Here is a 20,669-nt window from a genome sequence, read left to right on the forward strand (position 1 = left end):
ATGGATGGAACTCACAGATTTCATTCAAGGTCTTTTTCCTTCCGTGGAACTTGTGGGTGCATACATACATTATTTGTTCTATTTCAAAGAATTTCTGTGTAACACCCACCTTGGTATGTCACTGTGGCAGGCAAGGCAAATGGAATTGCTCGTTAGAAAGCAATTAGAATTAGAACCTATTGCTCCTGCCTCAGTGAGGTCTGAAGGTCTACATCAAGATGAGCTGTAGAGCTCTCTGTGTCAGAGCTTGCAGAGGCGCAGCCATGTTGGGAAACCTGTCAGTTTTCATCACAGCTCCCTCATGGCCTCAGAGTCAGGTTTCTTTTGAGTTGAAACAAGGAGAGGTTGCCCAAAGGTCTTGTTATGACATGAAGATGGGAGGTGGGTAGGGTGTGTGAAGAATTTTGCCATCTCCTTTGGAACAGGCAGAGCCAAAGGGTTCTAAAATATAAATGTTAAATATAAATGTAATAGTTGAATAACTTATGTTGTTGTGGACCATAAGTGCCCTTTCATTTGCTGGCTTTCATTGTATTGTCATTCACAACTCAACCTTTCCATTCATGCCTATGGGCATATCCTCAGAAAGTGAATAAATTGTAACTTATTTTCGTATGACTTCATATTTCGTAGCTCCTATATAACATCTAATGGTAGCGTAATTGATACTCATCATTTTTGGAATGTACTTGTAAAAAGATTTTAAAAGGAAAACAGTAAATAACTAAGCACCTATAGCCAGGTTATGTAGCAAACTGGTTAAATCCTCCTGAGCTAACATCTGAGTTTTATGCCTTGTATAGAGCTGTAACAAGCAGACTTCCAGTTGATCCCACTGTTATATTGGGTGACACAGTGTCATCTGGGAGTGGGAGCTGGCCAGGTGTAAAGTTAGCCACATCTCTTGCTTGCATGCTGCTGTCTACAGAAACTGGCATAATTTAATCATGTTAGTCTACTAGGGCAGACAGCCTTGCTACAGACAATTAAAGATAATTTCCTAATCAGCCAGCCTGATACTTGGGAATACAGGGCACTGGTGCTTAGGCTGTTTGCAAAGGAGATACCTTCAAAGATAAATAACAGAACTACATTAGAAAGTTTTTTTTGGCTGTTGGATTTCTTTGGTAATAATTTTCTATTTTTTTTCAGCTGTTTATGCTATTTTATTTTTAAAAAGCATTTATTTAAAAATGTTTCCTGTATGGTAATATACTTGCAGACTGTTGTTTTTAAGCTGATTCAACAATTCAGTGTTTGATGTTCATCCTGAGTGGTTTGTTGCACACTATGGGCATGGAAACATGCTTCTGATACGATCTTTCAGACATAATAATTTGTGTCAAAATTCAGAGCATTCTGTGGTTTGTGAATTCAGCATTCAGAGAACAAATAATGCAATTAGTAAGAGCTAGGACAATTATTTTTCCAGATTTCCAAAGTATTAGTGGAACACTTTGACAAATTCTGTTTATCAGTCTAATTCACTTACAATTCTGCTAAATCTGGACTCTGAAGCTGGACAATTTTGTTAGGTATTTGGCATGTTCCAATAAGTTTTTTTTTTCAGGAAATTAATTTATTTTCAACTGCTTTCTTTTCCACAGAATTTTCCAAGGGGAAGATATAGTTCAACTAAAAAATCACTTCACTTGATTACTCTGTGATTAGTTTTTTATGCTGTTTACTTAAACGCTATTGAAAAACTGTTACTGTCAACCTTTTCTACTGGAAGAGACAATTATTGATCTCAGGTTATCGCATTTTAAGTCATCTTTGGCTGCTCTGAGTGACAGAGACATTGTTTTCCAAAGGCAAAATATATTATGGTGGTTTTCTACTCAGTCATTTTTTAGCCTTTCAGGGCCAAGGAATCAAACTTGACATACATATACCTTAGCTGTTCGATAATATTTTAAAATTTCTGTACAAGGTATAGAAGGTGCTAGCATAATTAGTGTGAGATATTGCAGAATAGATCAGTAATCTGCAGAACTAAACTTGCAGATTATGTCTGTTAGAACCATCTACTTGAATAGTTGTTTTTGAACGTATATTTGAAGTCCCAGTGGGGGATACTATTCTTTCTTCTTTAGGAAGTAAAGCAGTTAGATCTCTTCCTTGGACAAAGTTATGCCACTGCAACCTACAGCCAAACTGGTCATGGGTATTGCCACCAGTTATCCATTTTTACGTGCAGTTTGATAAGCTGCCATGATGACTGAGAAGTCAAATACACAGCATCCTCTGACGGTGTGTAGTTTCTTTGGTGAAAGCTTAATCCATCTTTCTGTGATGCCTGATCAGTGCTTGTGAGGAAGAGTTAAGAGTATGTTTGACCAGTGGCACCAGGGTATTATGAGTGCTGATCTCTTTTGTGATTAGGGAACATCTACAGTCTCCTGAAACCATCCAACATTGCCAGAAGTCAGAGTGCTCTGATCACACTGTGTGAGAGACTGATATAGAGCAAGCTGGGCTAAATTTTGTGCTAAATGGAAGCTACCTTAAAGAAGAGTCCCCTCAGTACCTCCTGTGTTTTGCCTCAGGATCAGACCAGAAGGAAGGGATTAGGAGCTGGGATCTTATATGAATGTGGGAAAACTATTGGGGAACCACAGGTTCTGGTGGGGATAAAAGGAGGCTTATAAATGTCTGTTGTGAGGAGAAATATGTCTGTTCTATGTGATACAAGTTCACAATAATTAGTTATAACTATACCCAAGGGTTTCCCCAATTATTTAAGTTGTTCAGACAAGGAGAAGCTATATCACTGTGCTTGAAAAGGGGGGTTTGAGTGTTTCACTTGTTCATTTGGCTTGCCATATTCACCTGGAGACCAGATTGCTGTGGTGCTCTTTGTATGAACCTTTTTGGGCTCAGGATGACCTGAGTGAAAGAGGAGGCATTTCACTTAAAGAGAAGTCTTGGAGAAGGCATTGTGAGATGTTTGCTAAGACAGTACTAGGGAGAAGTTTTGGAAGTTTTTCAGAGCATGGCAGATGTTTACAGTGATTTTTTTCCTTAGCATACACTAGGACAGTAACTGCTTTGTAGTGTGTAAGTAGCTACATGTACTATGAGGGGTGTGTGTGTGATTATGGATAATAGAAATGGTCCAGCCTTGGCAGCACGAGCAAGTTTACCCGTGGTACTTTGGTAGTTTGGTAATTTCAAGGTAAATTTAGCCCTCACAGACCTCTATGTTGACATGTCTGTGCTGGTTTTTGTACCTAAGCTGATCTGCTGCTAGCTCCCAAGTGTATTTACACTCTATTAGTTTTAGGGAGATTACATGCCTAACAAGCTATGAAAAGTAGTTTTGGACCCAGGAACAAACTGGCTTACTGTCTCTTCCCTCTGACAGTACTGGTCCTGCTGTCCCGTACATATTAACTAGTTGAGTGACAGCCATGGCATTGGTTAGTAGCCGTGAGGGTGCTGGGGTGAAGAGCATAGGGAGACATGAAGATCACTTCCTTTCTGCCCTGTTGAACTCACCAAGCCCTAGGAGAACTGCTCCAGGTGGGTAACTTCACCTGGCCCATCACTTCTTGGTGATATTCTTGCCTAAATGTTTTTAAGGTTCCAAACTTGAAAAAATGAATGAACATTGTGATCGTATTAGAACACACTTCTGAATACAAAGCTTCCTTTCTGTAGTGTAAGGCCCTAGTGAGTAGAGCTTCAGGCCACGGAAAAGCAGTACCTTTTATTTTTGAGGTGTTGCTGGCTGCCTTAAGTTTTTAGTTAACATCCAAGAGGTAGGTTTCAGTATTGCAGACAGGAAGGAGCTGCTGCTTAGGGTGCTCTGTGAAGTCCGTTGATGCTGGAACCTTTCCCTGTCCTCGGCTTGTCAGAGCTCCTCTGGCAGAGCCTCTGCCAACCTGCAGATGCTCTGCAGTAAGTTTTCCCTTGCATTCAGGAAGGTGCTTGCCTGAAGTCTTGTGTATAGTATCTACAGTCTTGATCTGTTGTTAGTCTCATTTGTATATGCATTTGTGGGCAATGTTATAGAAGAGCTGCTGAGTATTTCAAGTGTTAACAGATTTGTAGCCTTCAGTTGATGAATGCCTATTGATTAAATTATTAGGTTTTTTAATAATCTGAAGCATGTAAATCCAAGCAGGCTGGGCATCATGGATTTTCAAAGTGAGCGTGCTTTGGAAATACAATTCATGTGACTGATACTGGCGTCCCTTTCTGTTTGCATGACAAACATTGCAGTGAAAAACTTACTGCTGGGTAACTTGGAAATAGTGGTTCCAGGGGCTCATAACAGGCAGAGTGCTCATAACAGGCAAGTTTGGTATTTGTAAATGTAGCCAATTGCTTTGGGAAATCTGATTCCAGTTGTAATCCAATATGCATGTTTCAGTCTTATAGATAGGAGAGAGGCAATCCAATTAGCCAATAACAGTATACCATGTGATATATGAACCCATCTGAAACAATTTGAATTTAAATACCCACAGCAACTGCTCATGGACTGATAAAGAATTATCTCTGACTGCACTCAAGAAATCAATTTGAATTATGAACATAGAACCACTTGAATCTGCTCATGAACAGGAAGACTTAAATTGATCTGAATGCATTATTTAATACAAGGAACTCACACAACATTTGTAAACAGTGGTGTATTCTAAGCAGCATCTCCTGCATCTTTTGTAGCAATATGTAGAGGTATTCATTAACAAACAGCACATGGTAATTGGGACTCTAAATTTAAAGCTCATCTTGAACTAGAGGAAGCAGTACAGCAGATTTAAATTTCTACCTGAACCTGAGAAACTTCAGAAGTCTTGAAATAAATGCATGAGGAACAAGTGTTTCTATAAAGTCTGTAGTTCCTGGAGAGAACAGCCTGAAAGGTTTTGAAATTTATATGAGTGAAATAGGAGGTTCTTGTTTACTGCTGCAAAAGAAATTCACCAGTATTACAGGAGAAACATCCACATCCAAAACACCTGAATGTTTTTATCTAGGTTTAAAAAAGGCAAGGTCTAAAACTTGTGTTTTGCTCTCCTTTTCTATACTAGTTCCTTTTGTATGTTATTTTTGAAAATGTATATTAGTATTGGTCAATGACCTTCCTCAACGGACACATTTAGTTACCAGATGTAAACATTCTGCAAATAGTTCATGCTGTGCAGTTCTGCCAATTCCTCTCAGACTTGACAATAAGACTGAAGTGGACTTTCAGGAAGGCTGTCAAGGGATTCCTGCCAAATAGCTACAGTCTGTGATCTACTGAATGCATCTTGTATGAATACCCTGAGCTTACTTTGAGTTCATTTTTCCTCTCAACATCATGCTTTTATATGGAAGACTTGAGACAAAGGTATAAATCTCTATTCATGAAACGAGTTTTGAAGAGCTGTGTTTAAATGTAGCCATGTTTAGCTTTTCTTCACTCTGGCTTTTTTTTTTTTTGCTTTTTTTTACAAGTTATATCTGTCTCTGAAGATGTGAAAGTTAAACCTGTCCTATATATACCAAGGGAACTTCACTGCAAAATGGCAGTTCAGGGACCAATGAAGTCTTTTAATCAGATAAACATTTTAGAGGCAGACTCCAACAGGAGCCTGGGCTGAAGTAGTAGGAACTCTTATACATGAGAAGGACTCATGTTTCAGAAGATCTTCAAGATCAGATCTTTCCTAATGCTATTGAATTGTAGCTGTTTTAGAGTATTATTGCGCCCCTCTCAGTAGGAAGCTAGCTCTGTGTCTGTCTGTTTTCATTACCTCATCTCTCAGAAAAAGTAAAGAATGTGGGTTGAAGGCTGCAGTGCAGATGTGAGTACAGTGCTGCACCATCAATCACACATAAGCATGTGAACTGCATGCAGGCTACTACTTTGAGCAATCTTATTGGTACAAACTGAGGATAACCTGATTTTCTTTACCTTCAGTGAGGGGTGTCAGGGGGCCTATAGTGAATTTTATAGTGACCAGGACACTTAGTGAAAACGGTTGTTCAGAAATAGTCATTCAAATGCAATCTGCTGTCAGATTGTCACAGCTTTTGCTGTGCTATTTGTTTAACTGTGTAACACTTTATGTTTTTTGAGGCTGAGATGGAGAGATGGATTTGCACCATGTATCATTGTAAAGTTTTGTTAAAGCAATGATGTGATTAAGAGCACAGATTTCTTCATTTGTTGTACAGGAATATCCTCTAACTTCAGAGGAGAACTACATGAATGGTGAGGGTGTTTTTGACACCCCTACCCCACCAAAATATAGTGAGATTATCAACGGATTATTTGTCCAGGAGGTCATATTCTAAAACTCTTAGTAAAGTGAAACTATTTCACTAATTAAAGACACAGGTGTGAGGAAGCCACCATTGCTTCCTCAATATTTGTCAACCAGAGATCATAAAAGTTGTGAGGATGATGTTTTGTACATTTGTGATACTGTATTTTTATATATACCTTTTTAAGATTTATACTCTACATTTAAAAACAGAAAATTAATCTCACTAACAACCATATTGTTCAAACTTGCATTCATGTATTGGTATTTATCAACACTCATTTTGTAATAGCCGTAGTTAGAAAAGACAGTTTATTTAACAACTACATTTTCTGTATGTATGTTCCTCAAAAGTTGTACATGAGCAGAGAGAGAACTTCACAGCATGTGTTGGTTATATATCACCATGAGGTTAATATGCTTAGGTTCATTTTTGTGTGTGTGTGCAGCTGTCCTGAATCTTCTCAGCAGAGTTGTTAAACACCTGTGAAGATTATAAATTCTTAAAACAGAGTATTTCAGGGGAAAAAATAGAAAAATATTTTTATAGGCATGGCATGACACTTGCTGGATTACTATACACTTTTTTTTTTTTAAAGGAAAAGTGAGACTACATATATGGCATGGTGGAAAATAGAGCTGTTTTTTCAGAAATGCAGACCACTGAAAAGCACAAACTGACATTTAATAAGAAAGCCATTAATGAACAGAGCTCTTTCTTCAGTGGATTTAAGATCAGGCCTTGGACAGGAAAAGTGTGAGTCTGGAGTTGTGATACATTTTTATCAGAGTATAATACTGTATGATCAGGTTCTTCAGTGGAGGGTGTAATGTTAAGTATCAGATTTACTTATTTGAGGATATTTCACCTTACACAGGATTTTGATTTAGCAGAGTGATACAGCAATGCACTGAAATCACAATACGAATACAAATTACACTTAGCAGAATATAACAATTGACTATACAGTTGAATCACAATACAAACACAATTCTTATTACTAGTCTTTTATGATATGCTTACTGTCACAATGCTAGGCATCCCCAGCTGCTGGGAAGGAATGTGGGCTAAAGCCAGCTCAAGCCTTTCTCTCTTCAAACTTCTCTTTGTTAATTGATAATCTTTGGTACTGTGTTGGGTTGAGCCAGGTATACACTCTCCTACACTGGTCTGGCTAACTCAGGAAGACTCTCACACTCTTTTGCTTAAGTTTTTGTTAACTGACTGAGAACAAACATTCACACAACCGGTTGATCCATGTAATTGAAATAGCCATTAATCTAAAACAAAGGCTGCCCTCTGGTCCCTTTTGTATTAAGTTCAGCTTTCTTTGCAACAGTGATGGCCAGTGGATTTTGACGGAATTGGGTGGGAAAGTGTCTGTGTAATAATGCTGTTTCAGATGCAGACGGAGTATTTTTACACGCATCTAGCTATGGAAAATTTGGGAAAATAGCCCAAATATTTTTTTTCCTGGTGAAGGTGTTTCATAGTGAAACATGTTACTGTATCTTCTGCAGAGAAGAGTTCATTACCACAGTGGTATTTTTCTTATATGCGAATCTCCAGTTTAAAATCTTTTGACCTTTCTAAAGTGAGTCACAAAGCTCCTCTTAGGGTGTCTGGAGGAAGATCATACCCTTAGCACTAAGATACAAAGCTATAGGACATTCATCTAAGCAGTACATCCTCCTGGAAGTACAAATTCCATTGGTGTTCAATGTTCACTAATATAGAAACTTGGTAGAATTTAACTTAGTCTCTTAGAGATTTTCTCCTTTTTAAAAAACCACTTTTCATATATATTTGAAAAATTATACTGTTGCAGACAGAGCTGAACTTCGTTCACATGAACTTCATTTTGTCTATTTGCCTGGCAATGGGGCTAAATTGTAAAACAATTAAATAAACTTGGGACTCATCAGGTCTTTATTATAAAGAAATTTTTTTATAAGATCTTATGTAATTTTGTTACTGTAGAATTAATACACTCATAATAGAAAACATTGTACATTTCAGCTTCAATAAATAAAGGAGCCTGTTACATTTCAGTAAGTGAAAGATAAATGCCACAGGTTAGATACAGCTGAAACAATGTTTTTTATGCCATTAGCTGATTTTAGATGATCCCTACAAACATTGCTGTGTTTAAGGTGTGACTGTTCTTTCAGACTGATGCATACATATGTGTTCAAGTTCCTCTTTCTCTCCAAAGCAGAAAAGTGATGCCAAAAAGTCTCACAATATTTATAGCTAGGATTTGTCAGTGGAATCATGTTTGCTTTCCTGTGGTATGAATATCTAGTCCGAAAGTAGGAGAGCATTGTCCAGTGCCGCCCTTCTAGCGACTGTCACCATGAAATGCTTAGGAATAATCATCTACTGATGTGTGCAGTGAACTGATGAGACTTGAGGCTGTGGAGACGGTCTTGGAATTCCTCTGTGAACAGCCATTGAAACTCGTGTCCCTCGGAGCTGCTCTTTTCTTACGGCTGGCATGGGTGTTGTCTCCATCATTAGTGTCGAACACCACTGTCATGCTGGACTCCATTCTGGACACAGCATATAGGCTACTTTGCCGAGTAGGATGAAACCTGGCTGCCTTGAGCTCTAGTTCATCATAGCTGGACACCTCAATGAAGGGGCACCAGCGGAAAGCTCGCTTGAAGCCAGCTCGGAACCTGGGAGGAAAGATGCTTGGTGAAAGCCTGGGCTTGCGAGAGCCAGCCACAGGCCTTCATCTGAAAACATATACCATGCTGACAGGACACTGACCTGACTAATTATCTTGCCCCTAATTCTGTCTGTGGTGAAGTCAGTGGGAGTTTGTTTGACTAAAGTCTGAGCAGGGTAAAAAAGTTCATGATAACAGCTCATTTCTGTTTCTGATTTTCTACATACTTTCCCTGTATTTTAACATCGGTATTTTTCTGATACTCAATTTCCCTTCCTTTGCCTGTGTCTAAATGAACAAACACTAGCTTTCATAGCACTGTCTTCACAGAAATTGTTTTGATTCGACCTATGATGAAATCTGCACCTATATTTTCATCTTCCCTCAGCAAGAAACTTTGTAGCATTCTTTTATCTAAATTATCATTTCAGTTTCTGGATTCCAATATCCCTTCTGTGCTTCCCTGTCTAACAGAGATGCTTAAATGGGAATGATGTAATGACTAATAATTTTTCATATATTTGGAAAATAATTTGTAATAGATAAAGAAGATCCTGGAAAGTTGAAAACTGAATGTGAACAATGTACAAACAGGAGTTTTGAAGCTTTAGTGCATTAGTACTTGCAATATTCATACAGTGTTATTTTATTTCAATTCAGAGGCAGAGATTTATTTTAAAGACTATTGTTACTTTTCATGTGTATGCATTTCTGGAATAGAAGTCAAATATATTAGAAGAATAATTTGTTTTATGTGTAACCTGAAGAAGAACACCTTTTCACCTAGACCTAAATCTTATCAGATGTCCTTACTTGTCTTGCTTCTCTTGTTTTTGTTTCAGCAATCAGCTGTGTTTATTGTGTCTGTAAGCTTTTTGGAGCAATGGTTCAGCTACCACAGTGATGACTACAGATACAAATTTAGATTAAGTTTTCAGTGAAAGTTGACTGATCTCACAGAATAACTTTTTTCCCTCCTCAATTTTTCAAGTTTGCCATAGAGCTGTCACATGATGACAAACGAGCAGGTAGCTTGCTATTCAGCATTCCTCTGTTTAGATGCAGTCCACATTATGAAAAGATATTGAAAGAACCTCTGATGGAAATGGATTTAGTGAAGGAAGCTGCAAAACCTAAACATCTTTAGACTGTATTATATTTCATCTCACCTTCTATCCTCTTTCTTATTCAGGGCGTGTTTTTTCTTCATCTTGAAATAATGCTCTCTTTATCTAGATGCATAAGTCATATCTTAATTAGCCTGGAAGTTGAGGCTGCAGATAGGTGTTATAACTCTGTCTGATGCTAGATCTAGCAGGGGTAACAACACTGCATGAATTGATCAGACTCCCAGAAACAGGCTGTATTTTCCTACTGCATGAAAAGAAAGCAGTTGTTCAGGCTTCTTGATTTCAATATGGAACTTAATTATAAGAAATCTTTCACCAGTATTTCATTCTCGCATTAAATTCTGACCAAGGTGACCTTTAGTGTGTCTCAAAATTACAAAATTTTTGTTGATTTGTATTCTTTAATCCAGATGTTTAATTTTGCAGTGTATGAGTGTCAACATAAGCCACACCAGAGGTATTTTTTAATTAATAACATCTTTTGTAACTCCGCCATAAAAAGTTTTTGAAGAAAATAACAACGTTTCAGAGGTTTTATGGTAGTAATTGAGAAAATATGAAGCCTGGTTCTTCCTCACCTTTATACATTGGACACCGAATGAAATCTAGTTTCTGTTGAAATTAATGGGAAATCTGCTGTTTGAGTTAGGATTTCGTCCTGGCATACTAAAACTTTACCTCTTCTTCAAACAGTTGTAAATGTCAAAAGGAGCAGAAGGCTGGGTGAAATCAGGCATGCCTTGACATTTTAAAAGACTATGAATGTTAAACATCATAAGCTATCCTCATCAAGGATGCAGAATCCAGTGTTTTTACACCAATAAAAACTCAGCAGGATTTGGTCACTTAATTTTCAATTAGACTCCTTTTGACAGGTATTGCATGATCTTTAGTAGGGTTTTATAAATATTTAACAAAATTGGTATAAAGCTTGTCAGCAATTACGCTTGAGACTGGCTGCTCACTCAAAAGAGATTTAAAATAATATTTAAGATTACTTATTCAATACTGATTCATACTGACTGAGTTTGTGAACTAATTCATTGTTCTTGGTGGTCTTTATCCAGTAATACTAGAAGAAATAGTGAAAAAGAGGATGACCAGGATCATGTTTGTTTAGATCCTTGTCCTACAAGCTGAAATGAAAAACAGGAGTTCCTTCTGCAATCCAGTAGTCCGAAACTGCCATATATATGTAAAATCTCACCAAACTCAGCAAGTGCAGTGCCTTTGAAATTCAGAGCATAATGCATTGCTATCAAACAGTACTGTAATATAGTATTCGGTAATGAGAATATAAATATTTGTTTTATTAGCCTGTTACAGACCTCAGAGCTCAGTAGAAATTTAATGGTGAGGTATAAAATACACAGTAAATCACATTTTATATTATAACCTTCCAGCACTGCAAAACAAATTTGTGGCTACAATTAGTTGGTGAACATACAGATTGCGCTGTATATCACTAATGACTGTCTTCTTTATTTTAATGTTTTGCAAGCCAAAAGATATTAATCTATAGATTTTAAATTTTGTATATGGAAATGGGAAGGGTTGGTTTCTGAATACTAAATTTGGTGTGAAATTTTAAGTAGACCAAAGTCTTTACTGGAAATGCGCATTTGTTTTTTTGGGATTAATTTCAAGTACACACCTAAAGGAAGGGTTTTATTTGGTTTCGTGTTCTTTCCCACTAACTGAAAACTATTCAAGTGAGAATTCTTTGTCTTTTATCCCATTTTAACAATTTATATTCTCATTGAATTTATGCATACCAACTCTTTCATAACCAACTCTTACCTCTTATTAAGACAGCAGTAGATAATGGGATTGTACATTGTAGAGCTCATGGCAAGCCAAAAACTGGCCAAATAGATTTGCTGAATGTATTTCCACCGATTTAATTGTTGATAGATCCCAGTAACTATGAAGTAAATGTGGTAGGGCAGCCAGCAGATGGCAAATGTCAGTACAACCACAATCATCATTTTTACCACCTGAAAGAAGGAATTAATAATGCCATTTTATAATATACATCAGTCTCTTTTATTTGGACTAGCATTCCAACATCCATTAATAATTTTCTTGCATTTAATACTAAAGTTAGTCAAAGCAAAGATGAATATGCTTTTATATAATTTTCCTTTTAATCTGACTTTCCTAAATTTCTGTTTGTGGGTATTTTGGTTTTGTTTGTTTTGGTTTTTTTTCTTCTTGGCTGGAGATCCTCCTTTCCCTAAGGAAAATAACATTATAATCTTCTCTAACTTTATTTGCATTGATTCTTCCAAGTAATATATTTGCTTACTTATATTTGTCTATCTGAAATACTACTTTTTTCTGTGCACCTGATAATGTAACAAGGTTACAGGGTGTTTTATTTGGACATCTCATTTCGACCTTTATTGACCCTGGTGTCTTCTTCTGTTGCCCCCAATTATTAGCTGTGATTTGAGTAAACACTAGGTTATAGGAAATGAGCAACTGCAGTATCCTGTTTAATTTCAGAGGCTAACAATTTCCTTGGCTGGTGATCATTATTTGCTGTTTTCTGCAGGCATCATAACATCTGTTAGCTACCATAGTTTCCATTAAGCACAAATGAAGAGAAGCTCTGTTTTGTGCTTGAAATACAAGAAGAAAAGCTGCGAGTCATGTAAAATTTTCACTCCTGTCTTTCCTCCTTCAGCTATGCCAAATACTAGCCCAGCTACCATTTTCAACACAATATGTCACATGTTTACACAACATATTTTCTTTTTGTAGGTAAAATGAAGCCAGACATGATAGATCTGTGCTGGGAGGTCTCTTGTTCATTTGTACTGTGAATACTAAGGAATGATAGGGATTGGTATCAACAGTTCCTTTCATTTCTCTGGACAAGGTGCCATTTCCTACTGTCTATAGTTTTGCCCGGGGAAAAAAAAGAAGGAGTGCTGAAATTTCCCATGCTTACATGTCTTAAACTGCTATTTTTATAACATTTCAGCTAAGGTAATTAAATCATTTTACATATAAATGTCATGGTGCCATTCTTAACTCGTGTTACATCTTTCTGTGGGAAACATAAAGCAATTTTTCATTTAATATTTGTCACCATTTTACAAGCTTTCCTGCTGGCTGGGACTCTACTGTACAAGATTTGGCTGATACACATACTGATCATCACTTAAAGGGGCATCTATCCACACATACAACGTTGTTAATATTTGTTTCTTCTAAAGCACTTTTCATCAGTTAACTGTAAATCATTGCAGAAGGAAGATCAGTATTATTATAAGGGATGGCAACACACCAGAATATAGTATCACTTTCACCTTTGGTGAGTGTACATCTGTATATCTATATCTAGGCATGTATAGATATATATGGGACTGTATGTGTGATGTTTTGGCGGGAGGGAAGAGGTTGTGACTGTATGTGACTAGACATTTCTGACCTAATTTATGTATCTGAAATGATGCCATAAAAATATGTTGTCAAATCTCAGACTATCATTAAATGTCATGTCTTTTCTACTCCTTTGGACATAACTTCCATTGTTCTTCTGCTGGGGATTTATGCCTGTGCCTTGCACATATTGTACAGGTAGAAGATTTAAGTCCGTAGCATTACCACAATACCTGAGCTCTCTGTCCATTGATTTACGGGTGCACTTTGCTTGTTGCTGTGTTTTTATACTTGCCAGGAATGATAAGTGTTACTTCAACACTGTTCAGGATTTCTGTAATTTCAGAACACTTGAGAGTCTAATTACTTGCCTTGATATTTAATTAGCAAGTCTTGCAGTACCAGCTGTGCGTGTGAAAGTATTCCTAGAATTATTTATTATTGGAATATCATAGGTACTAAGTGGAAGGATATTTTTCTCTCAAGTTTTCAAGGTGTAATTAGGAAAATCCTTATTTATACTGAATTTTTCATCTGTGCAGTGCTTGAGAACTGAAATAGTAGAGCTTTCCAGCAATAAATGTATTTTAATCTGGTTGAACACTGTCACTCATGTCTCAGAGCTGCTAGAAATCACGGTAAGAGTGCAGGTTGCCAGTTCGGCCTACTAAATTGTGTTAACATTTTAAAAAAGAAGTTGTTTCTCTTTTTTCTAACACCCAAATTCTTATTGGCCATTTTCTGTGTTGTATTGAAGGGCAAGGCAAGCAGTGCTTCAAGAGTCTACTTAAAGGTCTCCTAAAGTTAATAAACCTTCACAGACTGTACAAATAGTAACTTTTTTATTTCAACTGCTGCACTCAGAAAGTAACACAAAATGAATTAAGTTTTGGTTTAACCCGAATATAATACTTCAGGTTTTCTTCAGGGAAATAGAAATCCCAAAATAGCTATTTACACTATGACCCAAATAAAATCCCCAACTAAAATTTTCTTGTCACAATTTCAGGCAATACGATTCTTATTTTAAATGTTTTGACTTTTTTTTGGGGGTGTAAGTTTTGAAATGAAAAGTGCCAAACCATGCCCAGAAAGATCACATTTTTTCCTGCAAGGCTACTGTTTTGTTTAAAACAAAACACTCATCATTAAAAACAGTGAAATCAGCATAAAATTTTCTTGTTGCTGTTTCTCTCTGGAAATCCATGATTAAATATTAAGTCATCATCATCCTGAAAGCAGAAATTTCTGAAGCAAATAGTTAAACTAGACAACAAACAAAAGATTATTTTAGATGGAAATTAGTGTCTGATTTCATTTCTGAAGTAACAAATCACTGGAATGACAGGCAGTAAAGCTCACAAAGTTCTTAATCATTCAGGTTTGCAGCTGTTTTTCATAAATAACAAAAATTATCTAAAAATTTAAAGTATCATTTTTCTCTCAGATCAGGCTGTATCAGTCTGAATTTCACTGAAGTGAATGGTAATATACTGATATATGTATATTTAGGGGTAGACATGCAATGGGGTTTCCTTATTAATGTGTAAAGTGTTTTCTTCTAGAACAAAAAAGTGCTAACTTTTCCAGCAAAAAGGGACATTTAAGAAAAGTCAAGGTTAAGTTGTCATTCTTTTGAGCACTTATGTAGTACAGTGCACTCATTGACATATTACCTAAGGAGAACATAGTTGAGATGTTGCAAGTCTGTGTGGCATAAAATTGTTTGAAACACAGGGAAGTTATTGAATTTGAAGTCAACCACAGAAGTTATGAGAGGAATCAAAAAGCACTATTCTGTCCTTGTTTCATCAGCTAAGACTGAGTATATCTTGCAGAAATGGAGGAAAAGAACAATAAGAGGAAGATGAAAAGGAGGGAGATTATTCCCAATTTCTTTTCCTCTTTCACAGGCACACACACTGTGCAAGGCCATACCTTACAGTTTATGGCTGTGGTTCTTGTCCATCCCCTTGGTCTTTCCAGTGTTAAGTTTCATTTCTTGATAATATCAATAACTGTGAACAGAAAGTGCCTTCAAGGTCTATAAGCCCAGGGCACCTTGATTTTACTTGGTATAAATCCTCGTGAATGAGTGCCAGTAAACTGTTAAGCCAAATTAGGGCACAGGTAAAATAAGTGAAACAGACCAAGTATGCATTTACCACAAAAGCCTGATTGTCTTTTCCCAGTACACTGTGATGTTTCACTAAAAAATCTCCAATGACTCTTTGCAAGTTCAACTGCAGAGTATAAGAGACCCTCAATGGTTTGGGTTTGGGGTTTTTTTTCAGTACTTAGACCTGTGGCTCTGACAATACAAAGTTATTTTATTTTGTTTCTTTTTAATGTGCCTATTCTGCTTTATTTTTTGACATACTACCATTTTTCAATTGCTTTCTCCTCTGTTCTGCATTGCTTAAAATTCAATAACAAGGGTTTGTTCTTGTGCATTAGGAAACATTTCTAAAACAAGCAAATGAGAAAATTACTGAATTTAGTTGTGCTTAATCTCTAGCTCTGTTCCTGCCACCATTTCACTGCGGAGCTTTCCAAAATGTGTGATTGCAGTGAACATCACCAACCTGTGTCCCAGTGGCACTGTTTTCCCCCAGTGTTCTGTTCATTCTCCCTTTGTGTGTTGTGGGCAGCATGGCTGGAGGAAAGGGGTGTTTTTCTGTTGCAGGACTTTTGTTAAAATGAGTTGTATGGAGTCTCTCAGTTGTGCAACCTTTAGTCAAGTTTTGAGGCTAGATTTGGAATATGATGGAAAATCAAAGTATGTTATGTTTTGATTTTCATCAACATGTTCTGCTGATATTGTACTTCTGCCTATGTCTAAGAAAAACTATGTCTATAAAAAAAGTTAATTTATGTGCTTTGTAGTCTTGCCTGTTCCTTTAGATCCTTCCTCTCTGAGTATGAAACATTCTTTCATTAATCAATGATATGTAATGAGAAAAAATGTATTTAAAAGAACAAAACAGACATAAGTTCATCGGAATTGAAGTTTGCAGGTTTGCCTTTGTTATGAAACATTTAAAGCAGTAAAAGTGAAAAGGGGCTAACAGAGTCTGCTACACTTGGAAAGAGCAGCAAATACATTTTTTTTTCCTCCTGTATTTATTTGCATTAAAAATAGCTAGAAAAATGAGTCTGATTTAGATGTAGCATTGAGAACAGCTCTTGAAAGATTAGGAATAAAATATACTTTTCTGAGAGACTCAGTTGCTGCTGGGGGGCTATAGCAATTCACATTGTGAGGCATTGATTTGCCACCATTATGTAAGACTTAGGCCATGGAATCATTTCCTTTTCAATCTGCTCTGCAGCTCTTTATTGTCATCTTTGATATTGCTGCTTCTACAAGGTCAAGAATTTGGCTTCTGATTTCATTTGTATCAATATCACACACTAAAATGTCATTAGTTTTGGAACTTATACTCCTGGGTGTTATGCAGATATAAGTGGGAAACAGAGCAAATACTTTAAGAACATATACGGTGTCATACAATGTCTTTGTTTACCCACTCGTGGATATTACTTGTCCATGAATACAACTTAAACACAGTTCACAGGTAATCCCTGGGAGTCATACTGTGTTTCTCTTTCTGCTCTGTGCTCTTTTGGAAGAAGTAAAAGACCAAACTAACATTGCATGAAGTATCCCAACGTGTTAGAATGCAATCAGTAAATCCACTTCCCAATCCCATGTTCCCCATGTATGGGGACATAGATGGCACTTGTGTACCAAGCACCAGAGAGAAGGGAACACCGTTATGTCTTTTGCTTCTCCACAATGCTTAGTTGGAGTAAACCATCTGTCTTTTGCAAGAAAATTAGGATTCAAAGGTAACCCTACTGGTATTAGTACAGAGATAGGACTGCTTTTTGATATACCAAGTGCTGTGGGTTTTCATATAATTTTGACAAGCTCAGGGATTTTCTGTGCTCTTTTAGCCCACAGAAAGGATAGATTCTTAACAGCTGAAGGAGATGCACATTTAGAAGGAGAAAGAATTGGAGAGCTTGGAAGTCTTTCAGTCAGGTAAGGTACTTTTCAATTCCAGTGCTCAACAAATAATTTTATTCTTCCGACTTATACTTTTCATCCATTTTTTCTCAGTTGCTTGAAATAAAGAAACTACTTTTCATTTCAGTTTGCATAATCACTTGCGGCAGACAGAATTCAGAATCACTTTGTTATTTAAGCTGTAAAGTTGAAAAAGATATTCTGTTCTAGTATGAAGTAGCTTTGAATCAGATTGCTGTCTTACAAATGCTAAAATGTGGGGTTCCCCCCTCCGACAAATCAAAGCAATTCTGACATTTTTCATGAATGGTTTTAGCTAATGCCATTTTTAAATGATGCTTTTCTAATGTTGCATGGAACACAGATTTGACAGTGACTTTAAGATTCTCTCAACATGTCAAGAAATATCTGAAGAATAGGGGTAAATCTTTTGCTCAGTCTTTTTTCCTTGAGAAGACATGATTTCACAAGCATCTGATTGGAGGCAGGGAGGAGAAGTTGCCACAAGTCTTATGCTACTTTATCTGAAAGAAATGTCTCAATTTCTCACAAGAGATTGTTAGATATTAGACAATATGCTAATGTCTGCTGCTCAAACTAAAAGTTTTTTCCTGTAAAGGTAGGTGGCCTTGTATCATTGCCTTGGTCTTCAGCATGGAGTAGCATAAGAAGTTCTTTAGAAAATGACTCCAAGTCGCTGTTGTGTGATCAGCATTACTGGATATGGTTATCCACCTGAGATCTAGCTCTGAATAAAGTGAAAAAGCTTATCTACTTCTTTTGTACCTAAAATTCACACCATGACTTATTTTACAATAGTTTCCTTCCTGACCTGGAATGAGTGATGGGGCACACTTCACTTCCATGCTTCCAAGCAGAGATGCAATTTGATGTGGGGGAAACAAAACAATCATATCTTCTTTTGTTTTCCCAATAGGAGTAGTTGGTTCTTTCTGTCTATTTTCTGTCACAATTCTGAAAATGTTCTGGGACCTTTAATTCTCATTGAAGGCTCTCCCAGAGCCTTGATAATGTTTTAAGATTCACTTGCATTTTCCATGTAAGACTTCAGAAGGATTGGCACATCTGAATTTTTTCTCTTGGAAAACAGACCTTATATTGAACAGCACAATAAACAAATAAAGCTACGCTGAATTATGCCAATGAATTGTGCAAAAGTATCCCTACATGTGATTTGCTTTATATGGGCTCCTATCAATGGAAACTGCCTTCTTGAACCTAAAATGGGATGGGTACCTTTGGTTATCTTCAAAATAGGAGCACAGACTCTTATTTCATATGGAAAGCCTACAGTCTTTTGGATTAGTTTGTGGTTTTGTTTTTTTTTTCCATCTTATTCACTTAGGGGAGCTAAGTAAGTGATTCATATAATTAAAAACCATTTTAATATTTACCATATTTCTCTATAATTTTGGCACAAGAACATCATGGGAAAGGATGCAGATTATTTGATACCTAGTTTGACAATCCTCTTTCTTCTCTTTTCTGTTGATAGGAATAAAATTGTGTTGCTTGCAGGTGAAATTAATTATTCCTGGACTGTACTTGTTTAAAGTATATGGCAAAATTCTGTTCAGGAAAAAAACACAGTTAAAGCTATTCTTTTATTGCCATCATAATCATGCATTTGCAATGGTAGTAACATCTTCCCTTTCAAAGGTTGAAGCAAAAGTGTTTATTACCACCTAAGAAAAAACAAAAATTGATAGTGTCCCCCAGTCTCTTTTTAATTTAAATTGAGTTGAAAAGAAACTGGTCATGTCAGTGATGCTTGAGATTTATATTTTGCATTTGATGACCTTAGTTTATTTTTGTTATTCCACAAATGACTGTACCAGGTTATGAACTTATTAGGAGAAGTAGACTTGTAATTCACATATGGAACATTTTGGAAATGTTTGATCAGTAAAATGGTGGTATATGCTCTGGTCAATTATTCCTGCTAAAAAGTATCAGGAGTGTCGTTGTCCTGACAGCATCTGCTATTTCTGCTTTTGTACAGACAGTTTTGCATTGCTTCAAGTATCAAAGTATCCATGCTACTTGGCCATAGTGGTCAACACACTGATCATTACTGCACTGATTTGATACTGCTATTGAATAAGGTATCAACTGACCCATGCCAGGGTGGCTGAAACTGTTTCCTAGGAAACCTGCTCCAAAGCCTGTAGAAATCAAAGAAACTCTTTCTATCGACCCCAGAAAATGAGTAATGACATAAAGGTCCTTTGAATAGGTTGTTTACAATGTTGCAGTACAGAAACTTCTAAAGCATGAAGTACTTGAATTAAAGGATTAAATTTGTTAGGTGAAGGTATCAATAGACATAACACAGACACCCCTCTGTGTGTAGGTGATAATTTTCACCTGCTTTTAAAAAGCACATTTGGAATATTTTAGGTTCTCTGCAGTTCAGCTCCTTCCACCATTTGTGATGTCTCTGAGTTGTTTCATCTGGTTTCCTCATTGTAAGTTTATGCTGTAACAGTTTAGTGAGGTTTCTCACATTAAGTCTTAAGGAAGGAGCCACACAGCCTTCTGCTTTAACGCAGAAAAAGATGTGCTGAAATTATGTTTTGTTTTTACATGACTAGCAACATGCAATGAATGTAAAAGTGTGTGAGTGCGATACTGGAACTGCAGTTCTGCTCTGCTGAATGTACAGCTCTCGGCACTGCAGTCCTCTAAAATGACTGATCTGTGTCAGGTTTCCTGGACTTTTCACAACATAGGTGCTGGACACCATTCCAGAAAGCTCAACAGACTCAAAACACATGCTAAAATTAATTTGTTCACTACTTTCTTACAGGGAGTCAATGAAGAAGGAAGGATCTTCTTATGAGCTCTCTCTTATCTATGTGTATATATATATATACACACACAGGACTACACATGTGGTCGCAATTTAGTATATGTAATGGGATAATTTTGACTGCAGATTAGATGAGACACATTCAGAGACAGCAAAAGACCTCGTGAGGTTTTCAAGGTTTGTTTGTAAGCTGGTGAAAGAATTTGCTTAGACTTTAAGGAATATACTTTGTCCTGAATGTGGGATATTAAAGTTATCTGTCTGGAGGGTCAGGTCCCAGACTTGAACTTGGAGAAAACTACACAGAGGAAATGAGGGCTGTCTTAAAAAAACCCAACTCCATAG

At 36.7% G+C, this 20,669-nt stretch overlaps 1 protein-coding gene across 1 annotated transcript in view; it reads right to left on the reverse strand.

Moving 5' to 3' along the window:
* Positions 1 to 8,629: 8,629 nt before the first annotated feature.
* The window catches only part of TACR3 (tachykinin receptor 3), a 41,459-nt gene continuing 29,419 nt past the window's right edge, over positions 8,630 to 20,669 (reverse strand). Inside the window, exons 4-5 of the mRNA XM_074865104.1 lie at positions 11,869 to 12,065; positions 8,630 to 8,945 (exon numbers count right to left, since the gene is read on the reverse strand). Of these exons, the coding sequence (XP_074721205.1) occupies positions 8,630 to 8,945; positions 11,869 to 12,065 (513 nt within the window). The remainder of the gene's footprint in view (positions 8,946 to 11,868; positions 12,066 to 20,669) is intronic.

The sequence above is a fragment of the Strix uralensis genome, chromosome 4, assembly GCF_047716275.1.
Source record: "Strix uralensis isolate ZFMK-TIS-50842 chromosome 4, bStrUra1, whole genome shotgun sequence".
NCBI lineage: Eukaryota > Metazoa > Chordata > Aves > Strigiformes > Strigidae > Strix > Strix uralensis.